Source organism: Macaca fascicularis, chromosome 19, assembly GCF_037993035.2.
Source record: "Macaca fascicularis isolate 582-1 chromosome 19, T2T-MFA8v1.1".
NCBI classification, from domain to species: domain Eukaryota; kingdom Metazoa; phylum Chordata; class Mammalia; order Primates; family Cercopithecidae; genus Macaca; species Macaca fascicularis.
The window spans coordinates 10,629,526-10,652,670 of record NC_088393.1 but is presented as its reverse complement, the minus strand read 5'-3'; the positions used below and the strand labels follow the sequence as shown (position 1 = coordinate 10,652,670).

Here is a 23,145-nt window from a genome sequence, read left to right as displayed (position 1 = left end):
CGCTGCGCAGCTCACTTCCGGCGCCTGAGAGCCGGCACGGCCTGGGTCGTCATCGTGCGGGCCTGCGCACTAGGTGGCCTCCGGGAGCGGGGAGGGGCAATCAGGTGGAGCGGTTGCTATGGAGACACGGGTGCCAGTTTCTAGGGAGAAAGGGGCGGGGCTACGCGGCTCCGGGCTGCAGAGAAACTAATCCGCCGGTTCGAATCCCGCTTCGGTCCATTTCCTCCAGCTGGGCTAAAACCACTTTCTGCATTCCGAGGCTCCTCCCAAAGTAAGGATGATAATATCCCCCGGGCTCACGAATTAGGAGCGAGCATATACGCACAATGTTGGGCGCTCTGGCGCCACGTACTTGGGGAGAAGCCACTGGAGGGAATGACTGTGGCAATCATTCATTTTTGTCCCACAGCTCCTCTGGGCCAGCTGTCCTCCCTGGGTACCCCTGACTGCACACGGGCTGAGGGATGGAAACTCCACATCACCTTCTGGAAACTCAGGGCAAGGCGGGCGCTTCGTGAATAACTCGCCCCCTCCTTCTTTCCGCTCAAAGCCTCAGTCTTGGCCTCAGGCCTCTGGCGTCTTCCCCAAAACCTTGCAGTGGGGGGAAGGGACACCCCCTCGCTGGGCTGAGCATTGCTCTCCCCTCCCCCATCGGCCTCCTCTCCCTCCTTGCTCTCTCTGGCACCCCAATTCTTCCTCCTCTCCCCTAGATGTGTCTCCCCTCCCATTCGTCTTCCCCCATCTCTCTCTCCCTCTTGCAACGTTGTCTCTGTCATTAGTTGTCTCTTTCATCATTTATAACTAAAGATGGAAACTAAAGAAGTTTCCTTTCTCTGTGTCTGGTCCCATCCCTGTTTCTTCTCATCTGCCTCCCTGTGTCTCTCCCCATCTCCCCGTCTCTCCCTATCTCTGCCATCTCCCTATGTCTCTCCCATCTCCATCTGTCTGACTCTCTGTCTTCTTCAGCCCCTCTCTGTGACTTATGAAGTTCCCTCCCTCTCTACTGCCAATGGGGAAGCCAGAAGGGGCTGAGGGTGGGGGGCCGAGGGGCCCAGTGTGGGGGCCCCAGCTCAGGCCCAGAGCCCAGCCTGGCAGCCTCTCTAAGATCTGGGACGACCATTTCCTCTTTCAACCCTGGAGTCCACTCGAGTTACTTGGGAGCTCAGGACGGTGCAGACCCGGGGAAGGAGGCGGCTCTCCCAGCGTGTGGCTGGTCGTCGGTGGGGCCTTCGGACAGGTCTCAGACCCTGGGCCAGGGCTCTGCAGGGCTCTACGTGAGTTTCTTTGTACCCCTGGGAAATGACTGCATGGTTACTTCCCCCAGTTCCGTCTTGTGTGATTTGACTTGTGTGAAAATGTGAACGAGCGTGTGGGAGACAGATGGTGACCTCTGTGATGTGGTGGATAGGTTTCCAGGTGTCACCTGTGCGGACCTGTTTTGTATCTGTGCACTACTGCGTGATCACAAGAACCAGGGTGTGGAAGGCCTGACACACACATAAAGACCCACTCAACCCACCCCCATTTCCCTTTAAGTTGTGATGTGTGTGTGACCATATTTGGAACATACAGTTGTTGCCTGAAACTGTGTTATGTTTTCAGCTGTGTCTTTTTTTTAAATCAATGAGGTATCCTTTATTTATGAAAGCATAGTTCCAATGCAAAAGTCAAGCTTTATGGTTTCTTTCCAATGACAAGCTGGTGTGTTTGGCTTCTTATGCTGAAAATACATGCCTGAATTCTATAACAAGGTATTAACAAAATCATGAATAGTTAATTAAATAAGTGCCAGCACTACATGGAACTTACTGCATAAAACTACACACACACACACACACACACACACACAAAACCCAAAGAAAGATAACTATCACTGTACATATGAGTACTGTCCAGGATATCAGATCAATTATCAAATCCAAGGTCTCTAGTGTTTTGTCTTACAGTGTTGAATATATGAATGCTTCTCTATTATACTGACTTGTATTATTTTCAACAAATAATTAAGTGGACTAAAAATCTTACATTTTCATTTCTTTTTTTTTTTTTTTTTTTTGAGACAGAGTCTCACTCTGTCGCCCAGGCTGGAGTACAGTGGCTCACTGCAACCTCCGCCCCCCAGGTTCAAGCAATTCTCCTGCCTCAGCCTCCTGAGTAGCTGGGATTACAGGCGCCCGCCACCACGCCTGGTGAATTTTTGTATTTTTAGTAGAGATGGGGTTTCACCATCTTGGCCAGGCTGGTCTTGGATTGCTGACCTCGTGATCTGCCTGCCTTGGCCTCCCAAAGAGCTGGGATTACAGGCGTGAGCCACTGTGCCCGGCCTTACATTTTTATTTATAATTACACAATCCAGATTAATCCAGAAAACATAAATCACATGTAACTGAGCTAAGGTTTTCACTTTAAGAATATATTACTTCTACCACAATTTAAAAATTTCCAGCTGTCTTTTATATTTATTTTTTATTTTAATTTATTAATTCTTCAATTTATTATCATCATTTATTATTATTTTGAGATGGAGTTTCAGTCTTGTCGCCCAGGCTGGAGTGTGTGCAGTTGCTCTGTCTTGGCTCACTGCAACCTCCGCCTCCCAGCTTCAAGCGACTCTTCTGCCTTCAAGCGGTTCTCCTGCCTCAGCCTCCGGAGTAGTTGGGATCACTGGCGCACACCACCATGCCCAGCTAATTTTTGTATTTTTAGTAGAGGCGAGGTTTTACCATGTTGGCCAGGATGGTTTCAAACTCCTAACCTCAGGTAATCCACCCACCTCGGCCTCCCAAAGTGCTGGCATTTTGGGCATGAGCCACTGCACCCAGACTTTTGCTGGGTGTTAATGTGTGCGTGCATGCGAGTGTGTGTGTGTCTTTGTGTCCGCTCTGTTATGTGCCCATATGTGTGTGACTGCTGTGGTGTACATGTGTGAGTTTCTGAGTCAGGCTACCTCGAATGGCTCCCGTCCTGGTCTCTTTTTGGCTGTGTGACTGCAGGCAAGTCGCTTACCCTCTCTGAGCCTCAGTTTTCCCTGCTGTAAAATGAGGGTACATACAGAATCCAGCTCAGGTTGTGAGGATCAAATACATAAAAGGTGTGGAGAGTTTAGAACCAAGCCCTACACACAGTGAGTCCCCAGTGATGTTCCTTGTTCTGGGTGTGGTGTGTGCATGTCTGGGGCTGGGATCCTGCCTGGCTGCCCCGGGGCCTGCAGCTCCCACACTCTCGGCTCTGCAGTGGAGGATGGGGGGGAAGGGGAGGGATGTCCAGGACACTGACCTGTGTTATCAGGCTCTGGTGGCCTGGGCAGGGGGGTCTGGCAATTCTGTCTCATTTCTCATTCGGGAAAAGCTAAATATTTATAGTTTGGGCTCCTGGGCCCAGCATCCCAGCTCCACTCCCAGGCTCTGGGGGCTGGGGAGTGGTTACTGAGCCTCCTCTCTCCTGTCCCACCACCCTCTCTCCTTCTCTAGCTCAGAGGCCCCACTGGACCCTCGGCTCTTCCTTGGACTTCTTGTGTGTTCTGTGAGCTTCGCTGGATTCAGGGTCTTGGGCGCGAGAGGTGAGAGGGTGGGAAGGTAGGTAGAGGCTGATTCTCACTGTGGGGAAACTCCGACCACAGCTTGGCTTAGGGGCCCCCAGGCCACCCCGCCACCCCAGGCTCACAGTGTGAAAGGCAGTGGGTATGATACACACGTCCCAGTTCCAGGGGGGTTGGTCAGTCTCTGTTGTGGGGGGTGGGGGCGTGTCAGTGATCAGGGGACAAAGAGAGGACCCCCCTCCCCGGACTCTTGTGAGCCCCTGCTTGGTGTCTGAGTCCAGAAGTAAATGTGGCCATCTCCAGCCCAGACCCTCCATGGTTCCCAGCTGACTCAGAGTAAAACCCAAGTCCTCCTCCGGGCCCACAGGACCCTTCACCCTTTGCCCTGTCACGTCTTCCCTCCTCCTGCTTCCCCCCTCGCTTACTCTCTCTGTTCCGGCCTTGTAGACCTTTCTGCCATTTCCTTTTTTTTTTTTTTTTTTTTTTTTTTTGAGACAGAGTCTCGCCCTGTTGCCCAGGCTGGAGTGCAGTGGCACAATCTCGGCTCACTGCAAGCTCTGCCTCCCGGGTTCACGCCATTCTCTTGCCTCAGCCTCCCGAGTAGCTGGGTCTACAGGCGCCCACCACCATGCCCGGATAATTTTTTGTTTTGTTTTGTATTTTTAGTAGAGACAGGGTTTCACCGTGTTAGCCAGGATGGTCTTGATCTCCTAACCTCGTGAACCACCCGCCTCAGCCTTCCAAAGGGCTAGGATTACAGGCGTGAGCCACCACACCTGGTCTTTTTTTATTATTTTTTTATTTTTTATTTTTTTAGACTTACTCTGTAGCCCAGGCTGGAGTGCAATGGCATGATCTCAGCTCACTGCAACCTCTGCCTCCTGAGTTCAAGCGATTCTCCCACCTCAGCCTCCTGAGTAGTAGCTGGGATTACAGGCATGCATTACCATGCCCAGCTAATTTTTGTATTTTTAGTAGACACGGGGTTTCACCATGTTGGTCAGGCTGGTCTTGAACTCCTGACCTCAGGTGATCTTCCCGCCTCAGCCTCCCAAAATGCTGGGATTACAGGCATGAGCCACCATGCCTGGCCCCTTTCTGCCATTTCTTGGGTGCAACCTCAGGGCCTTTGCACCTGCTGTTCCCTCTGCCTGAAATGCTCTTCTTCTTCTCTCTCTTCCTTCAGGTCTTTGCAAAAGTGTCATTCTTTATTTTATTTTAATTTTTATATTTAGTAGAAATGGGCTTTCACCATGTTGGCCAGGCTGGTCTCAAACTCCTGGGCTCAAGCGATCCTCCTGCCTTGGCCTCCCAAAGAGCTGAAATTACAGGCGTGAGGCACTGTGTCCAGTCAAGTGTCACATCTTCTGTGAGGCCTTTCCTGACTCCTTTTATTTATTTATTTATTTATTTTTGAGACAGAGTCTCGCTCTGTTGCCCAGGCTGGACTGCAGTGGCACAATCATGGCTCACTGCAACCTCTGCCTTCCGGGTTCAAGTGATTCTTGTGCCTCAGCCTCCTGAGTAGCTGAGACTACAGGCGTGCGCCACTACGCCTGGCTAATTTTTGTATTTTCAGTAGAGACAGGGTTTCGCCACGTTAGCCAAGCTGGTCTCAAACTCCTGGCCTCAAGTGATCCTCCCGCCTCAGCGTCCCAAAGTGCTAGGATTATAGGCACCTCGATCTCCCAAAAGTGCTGGGATTGTGGGCGTGAGCCACCACCCCCAGTCTTGACTTCTCTGTTAAATGTCCCCCAGCCCCAGGACTGTCACCCCCTTTCCTGTTCCATTTTTCTCCTAAGTACGATTACCCTCTGACCTACCTGGGGACTGTTTGACTTATTTCTCTGTTCTACCAACTTGAATGTCAGCTTTGTAAGGGCAGGAATTTTGTCTGTTTGGTTTAAGGTTGTGTCCTCATTGCCTAAAACAGCACCTGGCACACGATAGGCACTCAAGGCGCCTGTGGTTGAATGCATGAATGCGGCAATGTGTGTGTGAGGTGGAGACCCTCAGGATATGTGCTTGTACAGGCATCAGGAAGTGTAGGTTTAGGCCCAGTGTGGTCGCTTACACCTGTAATTTCCGCACTTTGGGAGCCCAAGGTGGGAGGATCACTTGAGCCCAGGAGTTTGAGACTAGCCTGGGCAACATAGTGAGACCCCCTCCCTACAAAAAAGTAGCTGGGCATGGTGGTGTGCACCTATAGTTACAACTACTCAGGAGGCTGAGGCAGGAGGACCACTTGAGCGCAGGAGTTGGAGGCTGCAGTGAGCTATGATTGCTCCACTGCACTCTAGCCTGGGCAACAGAGCAAGACTCTGTCTTTTCTTTTTTTCTTTTTTTTGAGATGGAGTTTCACTGGATTGCCCAGGCTAGAAGGCAGTGGCATGGTCTCAGCTCACTGCCACCTCTGCCTCCCAGGTTCAAGCCATTCTTCTGCCTCAGCCTCCCGAGTAGTTGAGATTACAGGCCCATGCCACCATGCCCAGCTAATTGTATTTTTAGTAGAGACGGGATTTCACCATGTTGGCCAGGCACCCTGTCTCTACTAAAAATACAAAAATTAGCTGGGTGTGGTGGAGCATGCCTGTAATCCCAGCTACTTGGGAGGCTGAGGCATGAGAATCGCTTGAACCCAGGAGGCAGAGGTTGCAGTGAGCTGAGACTGCAGAGCAAAACTCCGTCTAAAAAAAAAAAAAAAGAAAAAAAAAAAGAGGGGGTGGGGGGCAGGGAAAGAGAGAGAGCGAGAGCGAGAGAGCGAGGGACAACCCTAAATCTGCTGATCAAGGAGGGCTGCTGAGACTTGAATAAGGACAGGAAGGGAATGATGTTAAATTGTGAACAATGTTCCAGGCTGCTTGCTTCGTGTGAGGAAGTGCATGGGAGGAGGTGAGGGCAGGAAGGGATATGGCAGATAGCGCAAGTTTTTATGGACGGTGGGTGGATTTGGGCTTTTCCTCTAAAGGAGGTGGGAGCCAAGGAAGATTCAGGGCAGAGGAGGGAGGGAGGGATGTGAACTGACTCGGATGTTCACAGGCGCCCTCTGGCTGCTGTTGGGGAGACTAGACCTGGGGTTAAGGATGGAAATCCAGAGAGCAGGGAGGCAGCTGCTGTCATCCAGATGGTGTCTTGAGCTGGGAATTCAGGGAGGGTCTCCGGGCAGCGGGGAGCAGCGGGGACGTGGAGGAATTCAGGATCTAAACAGAAGAGCAGACAGGTCTGGCTGATGGATTAGATCTGCTTAGATGGGTTGGATCTGCTGGGGTTTTGTCTGAGGATGTGGAAGTTGGGGTGTCCAATATCCAACAGATGAGACCCATCTCACCTCCTTGCACCCTGCTCCCTTTGCTTTTTTTTTTTTTTTTTTTTTTTTGAGACAGTTTTGCTCTTGTTGCCCAGGCTGGAGTGCAGTGGTGCTATCTCCGCACACTGCAACCTCCACCTCCCAGGTTCAAGTGATTCTCCTGCCTCAGCCTCCCAAGTAGCTGAGATTACAGGCCTGTATCCCCACACCCAGCTAATTTTGTATTTTCAGTAGAGACGGGGTTTCACTGTGTTGGTCATGCTGGTCTCGAGTTCCTGACCTCAGGTGATCCATCTGCCTTGACCTCCCAAACTGCTGGGATTACAGACGTGAGCCACAGCACTCGGCCTTCCTTTGCTTTTGCTTTAACCTCTCCCAGGTTGCTTTAATACATCAGGCAGGGTCCAGTCTCAGAGCTGTTGCGCTTAGACCTCCTCCTCCACCAGGCTTTCCCTTTAGGCAACCCCTCCTCTCATGCTGCCCCTGCACAGACCTCCATGTTCTTTACCTAGTTTGCTGTTGTTATTGTTTTGTTTTAAGAGACAGAGTTTGCTCTGTTGTCCCCAGGCTGGAGTGCAATGCTGCGATCATAGCTCACTGCAGCTTCAAACTCCTGGCCTCAGTTGATCCTCCCTCCTCTGCCTCCCAAGGAGCTGGGATTACAGGTGTGAGCCACTGAGCCCAGATGTACAAAATATTTTAAAAATTAGCAGGGCATGGTGGGTCACACCTGTAATCTCAGCATTTTGGGAGGCAGAGGTGGATCACTTGAGGCCAGGGGAGACCAGCCTGGGCAACATAGCGAGACCCTGACTCTACAGAAAATTTAAACATTAGCCAGATGTGGTTCTGTGCACTTGCAGTTACTTTTTTTTTTTTTTTTTTTGTAGAGACAGGATCTGGATACATTGCCCTGTCTGGAGTGTGGTCTTGAATTCATGGCCTCAAGCAGTCTTCCCGCCTTAACGCAGGCCTCAGCTGCCTCACCAGTCCTACTATTATTTTTAGCACTTAACATTGTCTAATATACTCTATTTATTCATCCTATACAGTATGTTTTTTTTGTTTTGTTTTGCCACTGGGGGAGGGATTTTTGTCTGTTTTGTTTCTAAATGTATTCCCAGTGCCTAGAAAGGGGGCTGGCACACATTTGTGCATAGTACCTAGTGAATTTTTTTTTTTTTTTTTTTTTTTTTTTGAGACGGAGTCTCGCTCTGTCGCCCAGGCTGGAGTGCAGTGGCCGGATCTCAGCTCACTGCAAGCTCTGCCTCCCGGGTTCACGCCATTCTCCTGCCTCAGCCTCCCGAGTAGCTGGGACTACAGGCGCCCGCCACCTCGCCCGGCTAGTTTTTTGTATTTTTTAGTAGAGACAGGGTTTCACGGTGTTCGCCAGGATGGTCTCGATCTCCTGACCTCGTGATCCGCCCGTCTCGGCCTCCCAAAGTGCTGGGATTACAGGCTTGAGCCACCGCGCCCGGCCTTTTTTTTTTTTTTTTTTAAGACAGAGTCGCTCTGTCGCCCAAGCTGGAGTGCAGTGGCGTGATCACAGCTCACTGCAGCCTGGAACTCCTGGGTGCAGGCGATCTTGGGATGACAAGCCCTTGCCACCATGCCTAGCTAATTTTTGTATTTTTTGTATAGACAGGGTCTCTCTGTGTTGTCTAGACTGGTCTCCAACTCCTAGGCTCAAGCGATCAGCCCACCTCGGCCTCCCAAAGTGCTGGAATTACCGGCCTGAACTGCCACATCAGGCTTGTTTTTATTTATTTATTTATTTTTGAGATGGGGTATCACTTTGTTGCCCAGGCTGGAGTGCATGGGAGCGATCATGGCTCACTGCAGCCTTGAACTCCTGGGCTCAAGTGATCGTCCTGCCTCAGCCTCCCGAATAGCTGGGACCAGAGGTGTGCACCACCACGTCCGGCTAATTTTTAATTTTTTGTAGAGATGGGGCGGGGGGTCTCCTCATGTTGCCCAGGCTGGTCTCGAACTCCTGGTCTCAAGCGATCCTCTCGCCTCGACCTCCCAAAGTGCTGAGTTTGCAGGCGTAAGCCACCGCGTCCGACCTCAGCGTCCGACCTCGCTTGAATGAATGCGTGAGATGCGTTATCTCGGGGGGCGCCAGGAGCTCGGTGTTGAAGCCAGAGTGGGATCACCCTGGGGCCCTCCAGCCGCGGGTGGAATGAGATGGAGATGGGGATGGGAATCATGGGCCCGGGACACCGCGGGTGTAGACGCGCGCATCCCCGCGTGGAAGCAGAGGGGTATGGCCTGGCCCCAGCACCCCGTCTTCCTCCCGTTCCTCTTCTGCCTGCAGGTCCGCCGCCATGGGGAGGCCCTGGCTGCGTGCGCTGCAACTGCTGCTCCTGCTGGGCGCGTCGTGGGCGCGGGAGGGTGCCCCGCGCTGCACCTACACCTTCGTGCTGCCGCCGCAGAAGTTCACGGGGGCCGTGTGCTGGAGCGGCCCAGCGTCCACGCGGGAGGCGCCCGAAGCCGCCAACGCCAGCGAGCTGGCGGCGCTGCGCATGCGCGTTGGCCGCCACGAGGAGCTGTTGCGCGAGCTGCAGAGGCTGGTGGCGGCCGACGGCGCCGTGGCCGGCGAGGTGCGCGCGCTGCGCAAGGAAAGCCGCGGCCTGAGCGCGCGCCTGGGCCAGTTGCGCGCGCAGCTGCAGCACGAGGCGGGGCCCGGGGCGGGCCCGGGGGCGGATTCGGGGGCGGAGCCTGCCGCGGCGCTGGCTCTGCTCGGGGAGCGCGTGCTCAACGCGTCCGCCGAGGCTCAGCGCGCCGCCGCCCGCTTCCACCAGCTGGACGTCAAGTTCCGCGAGCTGGCGCAGCTTGTCACCCAGCAGAGCAGTCTCATCGCCCGCCTGGAGCGCCTGTGCCCGGGAGGCGCGGGCGGGCAGCAGCAGGTAACCTCGCAGCCTACCCGGATAGCAGCATCGTCTGTGAAATGGGCGTTTTGCAACCCCAATCCACAGTTCCGAGATCCGCAAAACCCTGAAAGCCGGATTGCTACTCGCCCCTCTGGTAACTTATTTGGGTCAAAAAGTGACTGCTGGCTATTTATAGCCTTTACTTATCCACTTAATGTGAATAGTCATAGGATCCTATAATTAAGCATATCATTATCACGTAAAGACCAAAAACCCCTTTAGGAGTGTTATGTATATTCTGTACGCACATGCATATACATAACCCTCCCTATGTCACTGTGTCTAAATCCAGCCGTGTTATTCTGAATTCTGGAACGTGTCCGGGTCTGGGTTTGGGATAAGAGAATGTTGCTCTGTGACAGTCCCTACCTTACAGGGTTGGTGAGAGGAGTCGGTAAGTTAAGATACTGTTGGATGTGTTCTTAGTATGCCTACTTTACAGAGAAGGAGGCTGGGGCACAGATCAATTAAGCCATGAGCACCAAGAACCGGTATTTAAGCCCAGCTCTGTCTGCACTTTATTTTTTTAATTTTATTTTTGAGATAGAGTCTTGCTCTGTCTCCCAGGCTGGAGTGCAGTGGTGTGATCTTGGCTCACTGCAGCCTCCACTTCCCAGGTTCAAGCGATCCTCCTACCTCAACCTTCTGAGTGGCTGGCATTACAGGCGTGACCCTCCACACTCAGTTAATTTTTTTTTGTACTTTTAGTAGAGACAGGGTTTCACCATGTTGGTCAGGCTGGTCTCGAACTACTGACCTCAGGTGATCTGCCCGCCTCGGCCTCCCAAAGTACTGGGATTACAGGCGTGGGCCGTCGTACACAGCCTGTCTGCACTTTAAAGCCAAGTTGTTTAGCTTTGGGGGAGGATTATTCCTGGGGCTGGGATACCCCCACTGCCAGATGTCCAGGTCATTTGGGAGCTGGGAGATTTATCCACCATCTCTGCCCCTGAGACCAGGCCTCCTGGCCTGAGGGTTAGTGCAATAACACCTGACTTTCTCCGTCACCCCAGGTCCTGCCACCACCCCCACTGGTGCCTGTGGTTCCGGTCCGTCTTGTGGGTAGCACCAATGACACCAGTAGGATGCTGGACCCAGTCCCAGAGCCCCAGAGAGACCAGACCCAGAGACAGCAGGAGCCCCTGGGTTCTCCCATCCCTGCAGGTCAACCTGCTGTCCCCACCAAGCCTGTGGGTAAGTCGACAGCAGGGCTGAGGAATTGTGGGTAGAGGCAAATTGAGGAGTCAGGATTTTAGTGGCATATTTCTCTTATCGTGAGAGGACCGGAAGAAATGATTCTGATTAAAAATAAGACCAAACTTCTAAGGTGTGAAAATAGGAGAAACAAGAAATAGAACAGGGGGGACTCTTATTTTAGTGAGGCGATTGTAGATTTAGGACTGCTACCTTTGGTAAGAGTTTGAACTGGTTCAGAGTACCATATTCAGGACTTATATTCTGGTGAGGAGACCATAAAAACCAGGGTTTAAGAACCCCAGACTTGGCCGGGCGCGGTGGCTCATGCCTGTAATCCGAACACTTTGGGAGGCCGAGGCAGGCAGATCATGAGGTCAGGAGATCGAGACCATCCTGGCTAACACGGTGAAACCCCGTCTCTACTAAAAATACAAAAAATTATCTGGGCATGGTGGCGGGCACCTGTGGTCCCAGCTACTCGGGAGGCTGAGACAGGAGAATGGCGTGAACCCGGGAGGCAGAGCTTGCAGTGAGCCAAGATCACGCCACTGCACTCCAGCCTGGGCGACAGAGCGAGACTCTGTCTCAAAAAAAAAAAAAAAAAAAGAAAGGCCGGGCGCGGTGGCTCACGCCTGTAATCCCAGCACTTTGGGAGGCCGAGGCGGGCGGATCACAAGGTCAGGAGATCGAGACCACGGTGAAACCCCGTCTCTACTAAAAATACAAAAAATTAGCCGGGCGCGGTTGTGGGCGCCTGTAGTCCCAGCTACTCGGGAGGCTGAGGCAGGAGAATGGCGTGAACCCGGGAGGCGGAGCTTGCAGTGAGCCGAGATCGCGCCACTGCACTCCAGCCTGGGCGACAGAGCGAGACTCTGTCTCAAAAAAAAAAAAAAAAAAAAAAAAAAAAAAAAAAAAAAAGAAAGAAAGAACCCCAGGCTTGGCATTTCCTCTGGTTAGAGACAAGGGACCCAGATTCTTACTCAGGTAAGGAAATGGCTATTGGGGCTCGAATTCTAGTGAGGAAATGGGAGAGGCAGGCCTCTTATGCTGGTGAGGAAATGGGAGAGGCAGGATTCTGGTAGAAAAGTGGGAGAGGCAGGACTCTTATTCTGGTGAGGGGACCTGTGAGAATCTCGACTCTTGCTCCAGTAAGGGATTGGTCAGCCCAGGCTGTGCCTCCCACATATCCCTGTGCCCACAGGCCCATGGCAGGATTGTGCAGAGGCCCGCCAGGCAGGCCATGAACAGAGTGGAGTGTATGAACTGCGAGTGGGCCGGCATGTGGTGTCAGCATGGTGTGAACAGCAGCTGGAGGGTGGAGGCTGGACTGTGATCCAGCGGAGGCAAGATGGTTCAGTCAACTTCTTCACTACCTGGCAGCACTATAAGGTGGGCACAGGTGGGCAGAGACAGGGAAGGGGAGGGAGCCTGTTCTGGCTTCCTGACTTTCCTGCCCTGCCAGGCGGGCTTTGGGCGGCCAGACGGAGAATACTGGCTGGGCCTTGAACCCGTGTATCAGCTGACCAGCCGTGGGGACCATGAGCTGCTGGTTCTCCTGGAAGACTGGGGAGGCCGTGGAGCACGTGCCCACTATGATGGCTTCTCCCTGGAACCTGAGAGCGACCACTACCGCCTGCGGCTTGGCCAGTACCATGGTGATGCTGGAGACTCTCTTTCCTGGCACAATGACAAGCCCTTCAGCACCGTGGATAGGGACCGAGACTCTTATTCTGGTAAGGAGAACTCTTATTCTGGTGGGAGGATAGGGGAGGTGGGACTCCTGTTCTGGTGAGGGAATGAAAGGAGGTAGGGTAGGTAAGACGCCCCTCTGGTAAGTAGTAGGATAAGCAAGCTTTTATTCTGTCAAGAGAACAAAGGTCAGGACTTTTATCCTGGTGGGGGTATGGGGAGTCCAGATTCCTTCTCTGATGAGGCAAAAAAAGAATCAAGACTCCTGTTCAAGTGAAGGGCAGAGGGTGAGAGCTAGTACTCTTATCTAGAAAGGAAGTAGGTAATTTTCTTTTCTTTGATAAAGGAATGAGTGGTAGACTCCTAGTTTGCAGAAAAAGTGGGAAAGGTGTGACTCGTACTTTGGTAAGGAGATAGGGAAGGAATTAAGGCTATTACTCCGAAGAAAGTTGGGGGGCCAGGGCTCCTATTTTTTTGCTGAGGAGATGGAAGATCAGGGCTTGTATTAAATAAGAATGGGAGGGGCCAGGGGATACCTGGCAAAAGCCTTGCACTGTGAGGTGCAGGTAGAGACTTTTATTCTGGTGAGAGGACATGGACTCTCTCTCTCCCCTCAGGTAACTGTGCCCTGTACCAGCGGGGAGGCTGGTGGTACCATGCCTGTGCCCACTCCAACCTCAACGGTATGTGGCACCGCGGCGGCCACTACCGAAGCCGCTACCAGGATGGTGTCTACTGGGCTGAGTTTCGTGGTGGAGCATACTCTCTCAGGAAGGCCGCCATGCTCATTCGGCCCCTGAAGCTGTGACTCTCTGTTCCTCTGTCCCCTAGGCCCCAGGGGACATTGGTCAGCAGGAACTCAAGTTGTCCTGGCCACACCTTTGTGGCTCAGTGCCAGTGTGTCCCACAGAACCTCCCACTGTGGATCTGTGACCCTGGGTGCTGAAAATGGGCCCCAGGAATCCCCCCCTGTCAATATCTTGGCCCCAGATGGCTCCCCAAGGTCATTCATATCTCGGTTTGAGCTCATATCTTATAATAACACAAAGTAGCCACAGACCGTGTCTGGTTTGTATCTGCACCTGGCAGGGGTCACTCCCTGGGCCCGCCCTCCTCGTCCTCCACCTCTTCCTCTTCCTCCTCCTCCTCCTTCAGGTCCTCCAGGATGAGGTTGTCCAGGTCTTCCAGGAGGCCGCCCTGGCTCAAGCAGGTGGCCACAGTGGAGCCACTGCTAATGTGAGGGTTGCTGGGGTGGAGCACTTTGGGCAGGTGGTTCTGCTTCCGGCTCTTGGGGTGAGCACAGGATGTCCCAGGCACGTGGGGCTCTAGGGAGGGAGAGGTGCTGCAGACATGGGACTCCAGGTCCCATGAGAGTTTGGGCAGGAGGGGGCTGAGGCCACGAGGGGCTCTAGGGAGGGGCTGAGGCCACGAGGGGCTCTAGGGAAGAGCTGAGGCCACAATATACGGGGACCAGCACAACTGGACATTCAGGGGTGTTGAAGATACAGGAGACCTGGGGACATGGGGGGTCACCTGAGATTACAGGGGACAAAACAGGGGCCCCAAACCCAGAGACCATGGGGGCAGAGGCCATGGAGACCCTCAGGCATGGGCCACTGGGGTGAAACCTCAGAGCCTCGTGGGCAAGACCACGGAGACTGGGGGGCCATGGAGGCCACGTAGAAGCAGTGGCTGCTGCTGTGGGAGACGAAGTGGACTGAGTGGAGATTTGGGGACTTAAAGGCACAGAAGGGGACAAAGACTGCCCAGGATGTTGGAGGAGAAAAGCCTCACCTCGCCGGTTGTAGCAGTCGGCGGCCGAGCAGGAGTGAGTGTGGGTGCTGCGGCGATCCGGGTCCCGGTCCCAGCGCGGGGGGAGGATCCGTGTTGGATACACGGGGAAGCCGCACCCGTAGCAGGGGGACGGGGACCCCATCTGTGCCCAGCCCCTGGGGGCGGGCAGGGCTGTGAGGGTCCGAGGGCGAGGCTGGGCCAGGGTGGGGCCAGGGCAGGGAGGGGCAGGGCTGGGGTGGGGCAGGGCTGAGGGGGAGCTGGGGGTCAGCGCCCTCACCGGAAGTTGTGCCGACACTTCGGGCAGTGGAACTCAGCCAGGCCCCACATCTTGTCAGCTGGCACTGGCTCGTAGCGCTTCCGGCATTTCCGGCACCGGGATACCTGGTGGTGGTGGGGGGGGGCGTGCAGAGAGGGGACCAAGGATTGTCAGAGGTGTCTGAGGTTGGGGTCAGGGCTAGAAGTGTGCTGCAGTGGCTGGCCTCAGCTTGAGCAACCCAACTCAATCAGTGACTTCACATGGGTAGCCTCATATTGACCATGGTGGGAATACTTACACCACAGAAATTGGCAAACACTACACATCTTGGCTTCCTGCCTCTTTTGCAAGAACTAGTTAAGCATTGACCAGAAGCGAACTACTGGTCAGGACATTCAGAGGCCAGATTTGGGGCTGTGTTTTTGAGGTCAGATTTGGTTTCTTTTCTTTCTTTCTTTCTTTTTTCAGAGACAGAGTCTCACTCTGTCATCCAGGCTGGAATACAGTGTTGTGATCATGACTCACTGCAGCCTCCACCTCCTAGGCTCAAACGATCCTCCCACCTCAGCCTCCTGAGTAGTTGGGACCACAGGCACACACTGCCACTCCCAGCTAATTAAAAAAATTTTTTTGCCAGACGCAGTGGCTCATGCCTGTAATCCCAGCACTTTGGGAGGCTGAGGCGGTAGATTGCTTGAGCTCAGGAGTGTGAGACCAGCTTGGGCAACATGGCAAAACCCCATCTCCACACACACACAAAATACAAAAATTAGCCAAGTGTGGTGGCGCAGGCCTGTAGTCTCAGTTACTTGGGAGGCTGAGTGGGGAGGATCATCTGAGCCCAGGAGGTGGAGGCTGCAGTGAGATATGATCCCGCCACTGTACTCCAGCCTGGACGACAGGGCGAGACCCCATCTCTTCAAAACAAAAATTTTTTTGGAGCCAGGGTCTCACCCTGTCACCCAGGCTGGTCTCAAACTCCTAGGTTCAAGCAGTCCTCCCCACTTAGCCTCCCAAAGCACTGAGATTGCAGCCATGAGCCACTGCGCCTGGCCAGGTTTGATTTCTGTAGTAGCTGTTCAATTGTGGGGTCAAGGGTCAGGCTCTGGGGTAAGGAGGTATTGGACTTCTCACATTTAAGGTCAGGGGTTGGGATCAAGATGAAGGCTGAGCTCTGAGTTTGGAGGTCAGTGATGGAAATCCTTAGGTCAGAGGTACAGTCACTGAGGATGGGAGTCAGGAGTGGAGTTCGGGACAGTCAAGGTTAAGTTGTGGGTCACTACCTCCTTCCTCTGGGGCACGCGGCGCCACCAGACGTGGTCGCAGGAGGAGCAGGCAAACTGCCGGTCCACAGCAGGGATAAGGTCGTCCTGGGCACGTTGAAACATGCGTAGGTTGGCTTGTGTCAGCGGCAGGAGGGAGGTCGCCACTGCCTGTGGAATGGGGCAGGTGGGGATGAGGTGGAGGGGGGTCACCCCTTCTGCACCAGCATAAGCATCAGCCCTCCTCTCCCTACAGACAAGTCCTCCTCCTGCCCCAGTGAATATCTCCCCTCCTGCCCTAATGGACATCCTTCCGTGCCTGCAGATGTCGCCCTCCCCACTTCCCCATCTCAAGCCCTAGCCGCCAACTCACCTGAATGTCCCGGTCCTGTTTCATATCTTCTGGTGGATCCTGGGTGGAGATAGCAGGGGCAGAAACTGGGATGGGGCTCAGGCCTCTTTTCCACCTGTTTGCTGTGTTGGGAGGGCCCCGGCCGCAAGGAGAATAGGGTGCCCCTAGCTCGCCAGGAGCTCACAGAGCACTGCCCACATATTGAGAGCCAGGTGTGTGGCCTCAGTTGTCCTCATAGCAGCCCTGAGAGGTGGGCACACCTGTTACCTTATTGCTCAGATGGGGAAACTGAGGCTTAGGGGAGGGCTTGCCTGTGAGGCCAGCCTGACCCCCGTACTCACTTCCTGCCTGCAAATGCCACATGCTTGTTGGTGTTGTGACAATATCGCCCCTTTGAGGCCACGTTGTGCTTGGCTAAGTGGTGGGGATCTGGACTGAGAGATGTGGGTTCGAATCCCAGCTCTATCACTTCCAGCTGTGGGGACTTGGACAAGCCACTCCCTGCCTCCTGGGTTCCCACTGACAGGCATGTTAGAGCCCAGACTCTGACTCCAGGTGGCCAGGGTTCAAATCGCAGCTGCCACCTGCTTGCTTCGTGAACCTAGCAAGTGACTTCATCCTCAGTTTGTCTGTGAAATGGGGATAAATAACAGGACCTGTCTCCTGGGGTCACTGTGGCGATGAAATAAATCAATTCCTGGAGTCTTGCCATATGGGAAATACTAAATGAATGCTACCCTCTGCTATTGTTATTATTATATTTTTGAGATGGAGTTTCACTCTTGTCGCCCAGGCTGGAGTGCAATGGCGTGATCTCGGCTGACTGCAACCTCCACCTCCCAGGTTCAAGTGATTCTTCTGCCTCAGCCTCCCAAGTAGCTGGGATTACAAGCATGCACCACCACGCCCAGTTAATTTTTTGTATTTTTAGTAGAGACGGGGTTTCACTATGTTGGCCAGGCTAATCTCGAGCTCCTGACCTCAAGTGATCTGCCCGCCTCAACCTCCCAAAATGCTGGGATTACAGGCGTGAGCCACCGCACCCGGCCCCTCTGCTATCATTTTTATCATACTTTTATATGTATAAATGTAGACTATGATACATATTTTACTATCCTCTGGGTTTTTTTGTTTTTTGTTTTGTTTTTGAGACGGAGTCTTGCTCTGTTGCCCAGGCTGGAGTGCAGTGGCGCGATCTTGGCTCACTGCAAGCTCTGCCTCCCGGGTTTACGCCATTCTCCTGCCTCAGCCTCCTGAGTAGCTGGGACTACAGGCGCCTGCCACTACGCCTGGCTAATTGTTGTTGTTGTTGTTGTTTTGTATTTTTAGTAGAGATGGGGTTTCACCATGTTAGCCAGGATGGTCTTAATCTCCTGACCTCGTGATCTGCCCGCTTTGGCCTCCCAAAGTGCTGGGATTACAGGCGTGAGCCACCGCGCCTGGCCTTTTTTTTTTTTTTGAGACAGAGTTTCGCTCTTGTTGCCCAGGCTGGAGTGCAATGGCGTGATCTTGGCTCACTGCAACCTCTGCCTTCCAGGTTCAAGCGATTCTCCTGCCTCGGCCTCCCGAGTAGCTGGGATTACAGGCATGCGCCACCATGCCCAGCTAATTTTGTATTTTTTAGTAGAGACAGGTTTCTCCATGTTGGTCAGGCTGGTCTCGAACTCCCGACCTCAGGTGATCCGCCCGCCTCAGCCTCCCAAAGTGTTGGGATCGCAGGCGTGAGCCATGGCGCCAGGCCTATTATACTGTAACAGCCCTACACTGAGCCTTTCAGGCAGGCGAAATCCACAGTGTTCCCATCACCAAAGCTTTCGAAGAAGCAAAGTAGCCATGATGCACCTGTGCTTCAAAGCCATTCATTCATTCATTCATTCATTCATTCATTCATTCATTCATTCAACACAAAGGTTCCCTTCCCCTCCCTCTCTCTCCTCCCCAATCCCCTGCTCATCCCAGCCTTTCTAGAGACTGACACTAACAACCCTTCCCCACCTCCCAGCCTTTGCTCATGCCATTCCCTCCCACACCCTAAGGCCCCTGCCTTTCTTTCCCTTTCCCCTCCCAGGGCTCACTCCTCTCCATCCTTTAAGACTTGGTACCTCCTCCTCCAGGAAGTCTTCTCTGATCTCTGCCCCCCCACGATGGCCATAATCCTGACTCCTTTCATTGCCTAGTTTCATGGCTGTCCGCCTTTGAATACAATCAGCGCATAATGAGCGCCTACTGTTTGCAGGCTCCCTGGCCGGACAAACGATAGAGAGGTGAAAAAGTGATATTGGGTGATGAGTTACAGACCGACAATGCCTGGTCCCTCCTGTTTCAGAGAAGTGTCAGTCACCATGAACCGGTCGGGTCCCCCCTCTTGCTGTCCCTCCCGTGACCCGGTCCTTTGCGAGGGGAGGGGACAGGTTACCTGGGCATCCAGATCGTTACTTAGTTCTTGGCCATCTTTTTGCTTTACCCCTGCGGGGGAGAGTGCGTATAAGAGAAGGGCCCTTGAAGGGTCTGTGGGAGTTCCAGGCCACCCAGAGCCGCGATGCAGAGCCTCCCCGAGGCTGGGACCTCCGGGGGAGGTGATCTCAACGCCTCTCCCTAGACCACGCCCCCTCGGCGCTCCCACGCGCGGTCTCCGCACCAGGCCCGGGACCCCAGCAGCCTCACCGTACACGATGGAGCGCCCAACTCCTGTGTGGTCGCTGCCGAATTTCCTCATCAGAGCCCCCGCCTTCTTGGAGGATACCTTCCCATGAAACTTCTCCCGGAGGCGCCGGACGCTCTTCTCCAGCTGGGATGGGGACAGGGGGGTTCCGGTGGGCGAAGGGGAAGCGCGATCGTCCCTCCCCCATCTCTAGGCACCGTTCTCCCGGCCTGAACTTGACCCTTGGTTTTGGCCTCCGCCGCCCCCCCTTTCATCCCTCTACGGCATTTCCTGGAAAAAGCCAAAGTCCCCACATGGCGCTGGGGGAGGGCGCGGACTGAGGCGAGCGTCCCAGCCTAAGGTGGGGGGGCGGCCAGGTTATCTCTGGCCTCTGACCTTTGACCCTGCAGCCCCCGCTTTTCCTCGGAGAGGCCTCATTTCGCTCTGGGGAAACGTGGGAGTCACTTTCCTTTTCAAGGGGGGTGAGCGCCAGGCAGGGGTAAAGATCTGGGGTTCTAGGATGGGGGTCCCCAGGAACTGCGAAGCCCCCTCCGCGCCTCTCGGCCGCTCCTCGGAGTCTGTCGCGTCTGCCCCCGGCCCAGCCGTAGCCATCTCTTACCTCCACACCTTCCTGAGACATGGTGGCGGCGGCGCAGGTCCCCGCGAGGGTCCGCACTGCGCGGTTCAGCCGCCCCCCTACCTGGGCGCGCCCGTCGGTCCAGCAGCCGCGCAGGGCAGGGGGCGGTGCCTCGGGGCCGGCTCCGCCCTTCCTCCCCAGCCCCTGTTTCGCTTTCGATTCAGGGGGGACCGGGCGCGCTGGCTCCGCCCTGGCTCCGCCTCTGCTCTTGCGCCCCAAACCCAGGCGGTCGCCCCGGGTCTGCACCCTGCGGCGGAGCGCGCAGACCTCGGGCGGGGGAGGCGGCGCGGCCTCTGCAGTCGGTCACATGTCCCCACGCTGCGCGGGGTCCGCGTCTTCACGTCCCTCGTGGGGGCGGGGCCGCATCGGAAGGCCGCGGCGAGGCCCCGCGCCCCCCCACCCAGCGCGCGCTCCCCCAGTTCATCACCCTCCTCTCTGTCCTCCCTCCTTCCCCGGGAATCTGGCGCTCATGAGGACCTGGGCGCTTTTCCTGCCCTGAGTCTCTGTCCTAGCTAGGGTCACCTCTCTGAACCTCAGTTTACCCCTCTGTGAAATGGGGAGGATCCTGGTGTCTACACCATGGAGTGGAGTATATGCCAAGATTCCCGAGTGGATCGCGTAATAGCGCCTGGCTTGCAGTAGGCACTCAACTAGTCACTGGGCCACCTGCTGTGTGCCCTTGATAGGGGCAGGCAGTGTGTGTGTGGTTGTGGGGAGCGGTGCTTGAGAAAAACACAGATTCTTGGTCTCTCGTTGCCCGGTAGAATCCGGCTGTCTCAGGGATCCAGGGAATCTGCAATGGTTAAGAACCCCGTGGGCTGGACAGTTCTAACCCAGTACAGGGCGCATCAGGGAGCCGTTAGGTGGTGGGGCTCTGGCCCAGCCTGGGGACACAGAGATGGCTACTTCATTGGAGGAGGGGATGCTTTGTACAGTCACTGAAATTGGAGGTCTTAGCTCGGGGACGAATAGAGTGGGGAGTTGAGGCAGCCGTGCAGAGCCCCCAAAACAAGACTAAGTCTGGGGCTTTCGGGCAAGGGCTTCTCAAGCCCAGCACTCTTGACACTTTGGGCTGCCTGGTTCTTTGTGTGGGGGACTGTTCTGTGTGTTGGGGGACATTTAACAGCATCCCTGGCCACTGCCTGCTAGATGCCAGTGGCTCCTCACTCTCCCTGTTGTGACTACAAAAAATGTCTCCAGAGACTGCCAGATACTCTCTGAGGGGCAAAATAGCATTGTGTTCAACGACTCTAAATTTTTTTCTCCATTGCACACCTCTATAGGTAAAACTGTTAAAATTACACCCCCAGATGGATATTTATTTATTTATTTATCTTTTGAGACAAGGTTTTGCTCTGTTGCCCAGGCTGGAATGCAGTGGTTTGAATACGGCTCACTGCAGCCTCGAACTCCTGGACTCAAACAATCCTCCTACCTCAGCCTCCTAAGTATCTGGGATTACTGGCATATGCCACTATGCCTGGTTAATTTTCAATTTTTTTTTTTTTTTTTTTTTTTTTTTTTTTTTTGTAGAGACGGGGTCTCACTATGTTGCACAGGCTGGTCTCAAACTCCTGGCCTCAAAGATGGATTTTTTAAAAAAATTTATTTATTTGTATTTATTTATTTATTTATTTTTTGAGAAGAGTCTCCCCCTGTGGCCCAGGAATGCAGTGGTGCCATCTCGTCTCACTACAACCTCTGCCTCCCAGGTTCAATCGATTCTGCTGCCCCAGCCTCCCAAGTAGCTGGGATTACAGGTGCACGCCACTACGCCTAGCTAACTTTTGTATTTTAGGTAGAGACGGGGTTTCACTATGTTGGTCAGGCTGGTCTCGAACTCTTGACCTTGTGATCCGCCCGCCTCTGCCTCCCAAAGTGCTGGGATTACAGGTGTGAGCCACTGAGCCCAGCCAGGATATTATTTAAATTATATACAAATACAATTATATCAATATATTCTGTAAATTGTTACATAACAGTATCTTTATTACAGAAATATATATTCTTTTTTTTTTTTTTTTTTTGAGACGGAGTCTCACATTGTTGCCTGGCTGGAGTGCAATGGTATGATCTTGGCTCACTGCAACCTCTGCCTCCCAGGTTCAAGTGATTCTCCTGCCTTTGCCTCCCAAGTAGCTGGGATTACAGGTGCCCGCCACCATCACTGACTAATTTTTTGTATTTTTAGTAGACACGGTGTTTCACTATGTTGGCCACTACATGTGGTCTGGAACCCGTGACCTCATGATCCTCCCGCTTTGGCCTTCCAAAGTGCTGGGATTACAGGCATGAGCCACTGTACCCAGCCAAAATATATGTTCTTTAGGAAACAAAAAATTGTAATCTCAGCTACTTGTGAGGCTGAGGCAGGAGAATTGCTTGAACCTGGGAGATGGAAGTTGCAGTGAGCCAAAATCATGCCATTGCCCTCCAGCCTGGGCAACAAGAGCGAAACTCTGTCTCAAAAAAAAAGAAAGAAAACAGAAAACTGCAGATTCAAAAATATACATGAGGGCTGGGCTTGGTGGCTCATGCCTGTAATCCCAACACTTTGGGAGGCTGAAGCGGGCGGATCACTTGAGGCCAGGAGTTTGAGACTAGCCTGGCCAACATGGGGAAACCCCATCCATACCAAAAATACAAAAATTAGCTGGGCATGGTGGTGCATGCCTGTGATTCCAGCTTCTTGGGAGGCTGAGGTAGCAGAATTGCTTGAATATAGGAGGGAGACATGGCAGTGAGACGAGCTTATGCTAGTGCACTCCAGCATGGGTGACAGGGTGACTTGAAAAAATGTAGAGAGATAAATGAAGCTGGGTATGATGGTTCACACCTGTAATGCTAGCACTTTGGGAGGTCAAGGTGGGGAATCACTTGAGGCCAGGAGTTCAAAACCAGCCTGGGCAATATAGCAAGACCTAGTCTCTTAAAAAAAAAAAAAAAAAAGAAAGAAAGAAAGAAAGAAAGAAAAGAAAAAACTTATTAAAAAAAAAACACTAAAAAACAATAACCCCCCCCAAATCTAGATATTCTAGTGTTTTCTGGTTAAACCCCAAAACTTTGTTTATAGGGTGTATGTACTGCACTCTGGAGACTACTATATTCGCAAACAAAAGCAGTTCATGCTTCTTCGTGGCTGAACGGTGGAATTCTAGGCGGGGATGGGGGCTGGAGACTGCACAGAGGACCTGGGATTTTATCCTGAAGGAAGTGGGAAGGTTTGGAGGGAATCTCCTGTCATAGTTGCCAGTTACTAATCTATTTGCCCAGCGCAGAGGGAGGTCATAGTTATGTCCCATCCACTGGCCGAGATGGGCACTGAGTGGGAAGGAAACAGGTAAGAGTCTGAGCTAGCCCTGACGTAAATCAGATCTGCTAGGCGTTTTGTTTTTTGATTTTTTTTTTTTTTTAGCACAGAATATGCAGAGCAAAGGTCTGTTAGAGCTGGCATTTTTTTTTTTTTTAAGAGACAGGATGGAGTGCAGTGGCACAATCATAGCTCCGCTGCAGCCTCAACCTCCCGAGCTCAAGCAATC

The 23,145-nt window shown here is 53.4% G+C and overlaps 2 protein-coding genes across 8 annotated transcripts; one reads left to right on the top strand and one right to left on the bottom strand.

Annotated features, from left to right (window-relative positions):
• Positions 1-13: 13 nt before the first annotated feature.
• ANGPTL6 (angiopoietin like 6) lies at positions 14-13,721 on the top strand. 5 transcript variants are annotated; one of them, XM_045380156.2, is made up of 8 exons: positions 14-271; positions 410-1,274; positions 3,471-3,559; positions 9,163-9,754; positions 10,792-10,972; positions 12,177-12,364; positions 12,438-12,708; positions 13,282-13,721. In XM_045380156.2, exons 4-8 carry the CDS (start codon positions 9,173-9,175, stop codon positions 13,470-13,472), a joined length of 1,413 nt encoding a protein of 470 aa, XP_045236091.1. In that variant the 5' UTR covers positions 14-271; positions 410-1,274; positions 3,471-3,559; positions 9,163-9,172; the 3' UTR covers positions 13,473-13,721. The 5 variants fall into 5 exon arrangements, 4 of the variants coding, with proteins under 4 accessions (XP_045236091.1, XP_045236092.1, XP_073881923.1 ...); XM_045380157.2 differs by having other exon boundaries at positions 3,471-3,575; XR_012428363.1 differs by lacking the exon at positions 14-271 and having other exon boundaries at positions 1,115-1,274; positions 3,471-3,575; positions 9,163-9,872.
• Positions 12,812-19,720, bottom strand: SHFL (shiftless antiviral inhibitor of ribosomal frameshifting). 3 transcript variants are annotated; one of them, XM_074025824.1, is made up of 9 exons: positions 19,589-19,720; positions 18,993-19,116; positions 18,745-18,794; positions 18,431-18,569; positions 16,350-16,388; positions 15,998-16,147; positions 14,736-14,839; positions 14,459-14,613; positions 12,812-13,989 (listed from the first exon to the last, which is right to left on the bottom strand). In XM_074025824.1, the coding sequence occupies exons 3-9, from the start codon at positions 18,750-18,752 to the stop codon at positions 13,757-13,759; spliced, it is 828 nt and encodes a 275-aa protein (XP_073881925.1). In that variant the 5' UTR covers positions 18,753-18,794; positions 18,993-19,116; positions 19,589-19,720; the 3' UTR covers positions 12,812-13,756. The 3 variants fall into 3 exon arrangements, with proteins under 3 accessions (XP_073881925.1, XP_015295634.2, XP_015295636.2); XM_015440148.3 differs by lacking the exon at positions 18,431-18,569; XM_015440150.3 differs by lacking the exon at positions 18,431-18,569 and having other exon boundaries at positions 14,459-14,505.
• Between the last annotated feature and the right edge of the window lie 3,425 nt (positions 19,721-23,145).

Bases quoted from the DNA above. Each gene is read 5' to 3' on its own strand.
- ANGPTL6 (XM_045380156.2), top strand. From the start codon at position 9,173: ATGGGGAGGCCCTGGCTGCGTGCGCTGCAACTGCTGCTCCTGCTGGGC. The intron at 9,755-10,791 runs GTAACCTCGCAG...CCGTCACCCCAG, and splicing joins GCGCGGGCGGGCAGCAGCAG to GTCCTGCCACCACCCCCACT. The intron at 12,365-12,437 runs GTGGGCACAGGT...CTGCCCTGCCAG, and splicing joins CTACCTGGCAGCACTATAAG to GCGGGCTTTGGGCGGCCAGA.
- SHFL (XM_015440148.3), bottom strand. From the start codon at position 19,609: ATGTCTCAGGAAGGTGTGGAG. The intron at 18,795-18,992 runs GTGAGGCTGCTG...TCTCCCCCGCAG, and splicing joins TGGGCGCTCCATCGTGTACG to GGGTAAAGCAAAAAGATGGC. The intron at 14,840-15,997 runs GTAGTGACCCAC...CACCACCACCAG, and splicing joins GCGTGCCCCAGAGGAAGGAG to GTATCCCGGTGCCGGAAATG.